General features: G+C 35.3%; 1 protein-coding gene across 2 annotated transcripts in view; it reads right to left on the reverse strand.

Annotated features, from left to right (window-relative positions):
- Nucleotides 1-4,864: 4,864 nt before the first annotated feature.
- Nucleotides 4,865-6,205, reverse strand: part of LOC125028091 (T-complex protein 1 subunit zeta-like) — a 32,396-nt gene continuing 31,055 nt past the window's right edge. Inside the window, exons 8-11 of one of the 2 annotated variants that reach the window (XM_047617416.1) lie at nt 5,705-5,813; nt 5,404-5,575; nt 5,107-5,218; nt 4,865-5,017 (exon numbers count right to left, since the gene is read on the reverse strand). In XM_047617416.1, the coding sequence (XP_047473372.1) occupies nt 5,149-5,218; nt 5,404-5,575; nt 5,705-5,813 (351 nt within the window). In that variant the 3' untranslated portion in view covers nt 4,865-5,017; nt 5,107-5,148. Of the gene's footprint in view, nt 5,038-5,106; nt 5,219-5,403; nt 5,576-5,704; nt 5,814-6,205 lie in introns of both variants that reach the window. The other variant, XM_047617417.1, reaches the window with a different exon arrangement.

The following is a 6,205-nucleotide window of genomic DNA, read 5'->3' on the forward strand; positions in this document are numbered from 1 at the left end:
AACCACCCTGTGTATACCTCACTTGGTCTTTATGCATATGTATTACATATATATCCCTTTTTTTTTTTTTAGCTATGTAAGATAAAAGTACTTAATTATTTTTCTAGAAAGATGATACTTTATTTTATTAGTTTTACATAAAGTTTATATATTTTTAAATTGTGTTGTTTTACTAAATTTAGGAAATTGTAAAATATAATAGCCTACCCTACAAAGTACAAAGTTTTTTTTTTGTTACCCCATCATACATTTTTTATTTAAAGGGTACACTGTTATATGTCAATAGTACTGTCATATTAAGGTTGTATAATTGATATTTTGATTAAAAAAAAAAAAATAATAATAATATGTACTATTTTTGTTATTGGAAAATTTAATTTAGTTCTGGAAATTATGCATGTATAGATTAAGAAGAACTATATATTTGTACTATATGTGATCTGAGTAGACTTTAAATTTTGAAGTATATACAGTACTAAAGCTTGATACTATAGCTATAATCGTAGAGAGAGAGATCAGAGAAGAGTGCCATTCAACAGCCTGAAAGCGTTTTAGATTATCGTGAAATATCCGAGGTAAGAAATAATATTCAGCTGCAATTATATAATTAATAAAATCATAAAATAATATACATTTGATTTATAGAACAAAAAACAAATTAAATATTTGAGATTAAACTGGAAATTAGAGATAAATAGTTAATGGTTAATGGTTAATGGTTAAAAGCAAAATAAATGTGCTAGACATCTAAGGTCATGTAGCACTATAGTAAATAGTAGTGAAGGGTGGTTGAGTTAGTGATTAGTTGTCAAAGTTGGGCAAAGGAATTGACGAGTAAATGGGTTAAGGTTGGGTAAGGTAATGTATAGGGGTTAGATCAAGTGAAGGATGTATATGCATTTGAGGAATGAAAACAGGTTGTCAAAGCAGAAAGTGAGAGAAGTTGTGGGAGGAATCACGAAAAATCGGTCCCATTTGGCTGGGCTAAATAGATTATTTAAGAATTTTGTAGAGATGGGGGTAGTAGAAGGACGGGGGCATGTGGAAGAGGGAGTAATGTTGAGGGAGCTAGTGTTATGGGGAGGTGGACAATAAGGTTGTAAGGTAGTAATAAGGGAGGATGGGGTAGTTGATGAAGAAGGTTGTGGGGGTATAGTTGTTGAAGTTGAGCATGTTGGGAGTAGAAATGTCTCCTGGGATGTTGATTAGGGTGGATACTGTACTAGTCGGCATTGAGGAGGGGGTATTAGTTGTAGTGTTCAGAGCCGTGGTCAAAGGAGAGCCTGGGGTCAGGGAGTCGGGCGAGTTTGAATTGGTGGAGCTATTTGATGAAGAGGCAAGCCTCATTGCCTCTAATAATGGTATGGTTAATGGTTAATGGTTAATGGTTATTCATTGTTGGCCATGATAAGCCTGGAGTATGTTGGGGAGAGAAACGGTCCACCCCTCAGGGTCGCTTGAGGGGTAAGGGCTAGACAACTAAAGCAGGGGAATACCGTGCCCATGGCTTCCTCAGGCCGTTCAGGACTGGCACAAAGTCAGCCTTTCATCCTTTCAGCCTGGCTCTCACACCTTAGTTAGTGGATAGTAGAAGGGGTTGGTGAAGGGACAGAAAGGAAAAAGTAGGAGGGGGAAAAAAAAGACCATGCAGAATTTGTTGAGTCAAGGGCTGAGTCCCAAGGTTGGGGAGTTCCCCAGCATTGGGTCCCAGTCTCCGCCTCCTAAGCCCCCCACGACAACAACGGGCAAGGGATTGAGGGGGTGAGATAAATAGTATGTCTTCACAGCTCGAGACTGGCACATGGCACTTGAACAACATCCGGATGTGTGTTTCTCATTCTTAATAAGAAATTAAAACCCATTCAAAGTGCAATTGTTCTTGACATTTATATTTTTATACTATTAAAATGTTAAGTCAAAAATTACTATAATGTATATACAATTACTCAGATGATATATAATGACTTAAATGTTACACTTAATTTGTTCGTTTTTAAGAAATATTTTTGTTCTTTCAAGAAATTATTTACTAAGATTTGATAACTTTATATTGTTTTATCGTTCCTAAACTAGAATAATTTTCTTTTCTAGAATTGGGTTTATGTTTTTGTTTTGGTTTTATTTGGTTTTGCTGAAGATTGGATTTGTTCGTTCCTGGTGCTGTGCACAAGAATGAAAGAAAATAACATTTTTGGGAGCCCAGAAAATGGATGAAGAAAAGGAAAGAAGATAGCTGAGAAGAACAACTAGTGTAAAGAGTGACAGGTTGGAGTACCTGGACATTTTGGTAAAAGTATGTTTATTTTATTGTAAAAGTGTAATGATTTGATTCATAATGTCAACTAAAATTTGTAAGCTCATTAAGCGTTTTGATATTACCCCTTCTCTCAGTTATCTCTAAGGCTGAAGTTAGATCATAAATAACCTGTATGATTCTTCTTCTTTTAAAGTATGGGTTCTAAAGATAACTTTTGGAGAATACACACATTAGTAATTACAGATAGTGCCCCTCTAGATAAAGTCTTGAATGGTTTCCAGAGCAAAGAAAAGTAATAGGGTCTTTGCTAAGGACCATAGAAAAGGGTGGGCGCTCCAAGGTCATATAAACAAAACAACGTATTCTAATTTGGAAATTCATTAAGTTTCTAAATTATTACATTTTACATAACTGCAAAAAAAAAAAAAAAAAAAAAAAATCTAAATATTTTTTTTTTACGAATTTTTAATTAAAAAAAACTGATATGTAGTTCTATGCGCATTCTGACGTTCCGTTTAGAGGAAAAAGCATTTTGAGATCGGACAAAAACTAAGCTGTTGAGAAGTCTGAAATATGAAAAAAACAAGAAATTTGAGTAATCGACCTTCCAACTTTTTTTTTATAATTTTCTATTAATTTTCCATATTTTTTTTGCTTCCTTACTGGCTACTTTTTACATAAGAAAAAGTCCAACCATTACTCTATCTCTTGTTCTATAGTTCATTCAGATCGGATCATTAGTTATTGCACAGCATCATAAATAAATATAATATAGCACTGAAGTCATCCTGTACCGTAACTATGTGGTCCACGTGACCATAAAATAATGTAATATCACGCCCACGCACTTCTAAACTTGTCTTTCTGCCGTTAGGAGTCCTTTATACCTCATATTACCCTCCACCTCGGTTGTCCCATTTTCTCCCCGCCCCCCCACCCCCGACAGAAAATGGGAGGTAGGGAAGATAAGGGGGGGGGGGGGTTAAATATAAATATACTCTTACGTAATGACCCATATGCTAACAGGGAGTACAACGGGAGGAAGGGAGGGTAAAAAGAAAGCTAATACTAAAACATGGATACCACTACTCATGGTTCCTGGTCCCCTTTGAACTGAGATGAAGAAAAATCCTCAACTCAGTTGAAATATCCCTTCGGAGCGTATCATGGGCTACCAACCCACTCCTTGTCGCCAAGGAAGGCAGATACGACACACTGGCACACGGGCACACACTCATACACTTGCGTGCACACTCACATACTTGCACGCACACCCTAACATTCGGGTGCACATTCATATACTCACACACACACACACACACACACACACACACACACACACACACACACACACACACACACATTCATACACTTGTGCGCACAATACTTTTACCCTCCTGTGATCCATTTCAATAGGTAATGTCAATATACAACTTGACGTGGCGCGATCAGCGAAATAGTTGTCGGGGGTTAGGCCCTCGTTTGACCACCTATTTTTTCTTTCCAGGAGTTCATATTCACGTGGGTAATTCTACAGTAGCATACGAATCTGAAACAGGGCATAACTCGTTTTCGACCCCCCCGACCCAACCCACCCTCCAAACCCAGGGACGGTCCCCTAAAGTAAGACACTACCCTATAATGCTTTACAACCTTTGACATCTTACATACTTGTCCTAATCACTAATTTTACCTTTATTACCACAATAATTTTCGTAACCACTGACAATTCATAAATAAAAACGGATTGAAATTCGAAGATAGAAAAATAAATCTCTTAGACAAGCTATCTACCTACAGACAACATAAAAAGTTTGTATTATCATCATACTGTGCTTGAAACTTTTTACTTCTGAAACAGAAGTGCATATATCCCCACTATGAGACTTTTTACAGATCTTAAATGGTTGATCATGTGAACATAGCTCAGTGTAGAAAGCTTGTTGGAAGCAGTCATTTCTGGTGGCAGCAAGGACAAACTGGAAATGGGACTGGATGTGTAGCAGATTTTTAGGAATCATTATCATTAGGAATTTTGATAATGACCAAATTGTTTAAATGTATTCTAATTATTTTGTGTATCACTTGGATATTATGTCAGTTTTTCCCTTATTTATGGAAAATTATAAATGATCATTCTTCTGTTGCATATAACTGGAAACTGCTTAAAAATACTTGCACATCTTTTGGATGAATCCTTTTGCTGTAATTCACATTTGACCCGGAGTTTGTCATAATAAATAAAATGTTTGGATATTACACACTACCTTCCTAATATTATTTGAGAGTATTTTTCATATTTTGCAATTTTATAAGTATGAACAACTGTTTGCATATCTTGAATGAAGATATCATTAAAGCTGTATCACCACAAGGATTTATTTTAAGTATTTAGCCCAATGCTAAAAAACATGGTTTGAGTGAAATTATGTGAATCAATGTTTATCAAGAAAAGGCAATTTCCTTTTCTGTACAATCAATAAGAAAAAAGAAAAAGAAGAAAAAAAAAAACTTTTCACAAGTGAGCATCAACTTTCATTACCTTGAAAAGAGCAAATTACAGCTTCTATCACTGAATAACCTACTGAGGGTTAAAAATACTATATCTAAAGAAGTTTTAAATATTATTGATGTTATTTATTAACTGAAAAAGATTACATTTAGTAAGTAAGACCATGTGAGGTTGTGACTGGTAAAGCTTTTGGTGAGAAAACACTGGTAAGGAATGCGGTTGATCGAGCAGGAAAGCAGGCGCCAGTGCTGAAATGAATACAAAATATCTTTAGAATGCCAATATATGCATAGTAAATTATATTCTTTTATTCATAGTAATTTTATTGCAAACTTACCTATTATATTAATAATGCTAATTATCATTAGCACTGCTGTGTCTATTTCAACTGTGACAGCCCAGCTCTCATAATTTCATCGACAATTAAGAGATTTCGAGCAATAACGGAACTGAAAGAAAAGCGAGATGGGTAAGAGATAGTTAAATTTTTCTGTGTCTTTAAATACAATCAGTTCTTGCATATCACACAAACAGTTCACACTGGCATGACACAATTGCTAGTATAATACTATAAATATTCTAAAAAAATTCTTTCTACATTTCAAGTTACTATTACGAGTAGTAGTAGTCTTACCAGGCATCCAGCATATGCCTCTTCACACAATAGTTATCAAATATTCCAGCCACAGTAGGCTCAAGCACTTCACCCGTAGTGATGTCCAGACCAACCGCTGTTCCTCCACTGTTCTTGTACTCTTCCCTTAACTTGACTAGGCTGTCCATAGGGTCATACCCACTATTGCTAGCTGAAAAGATGTTGAAGAATCTTGTAAATACAAAATCAACTTCAAAAGTGTATACTTTTTTTTTCTTTTTTCTTTTTTTACAGAATTTTATACTATTTTAAGTGTTACAGGATATGTGAGAAATTTTACCTAGAGTTTTAGGAATCACGAGAAGGGCATCTGCAAAGGCACGCACACCATATCTGGCACGACCCTTTACTTCACTTTCGTATTTCATTAAAGCATCATATGCTGCAATCTGTAAGTGAAAAATTAACTTTAAGTACAGATAAAACACTTCAAATCTTTAATCAACAACCACTCCTGTTAGACATTATCCTTTTTTACAAAATTGTCAACAGGAAAAAAAATACAAAAAAAATAATAAATCACATTTCTGCATTATGGCCAATATCAACCGACTGAAGTAGAAAAAAACAAATACCTAATATAAATATATGAGTTTGCATATGGAACCATTTCTAACCCTACAATAATGATGACATGACCAGTCATTGTAGGGTTTGAGGGGCAAGTGAAATGAACGTGTCGATGCGGGCAAATCGGACTGTGGGCCGGGTAATGCAAAATTACCATCATGTGTATTTTGGCTGAAGATCAAGGTATTAGGAAAGACTCACCACAATTGCA

Source organism: Penaeus chinensis, chromosome 8 (assembly GCF_019202785.1).
Source record: "Penaeus chinensis breed Huanghai No. 1 chromosome 8, ASM1920278v2, whole genome shotgun sequence".
NCBI lineage: Eukaryota > Metazoa > Arthropoda > Malacostraca > Decapoda > Penaeidae > Penaeus > Penaeus chinensis.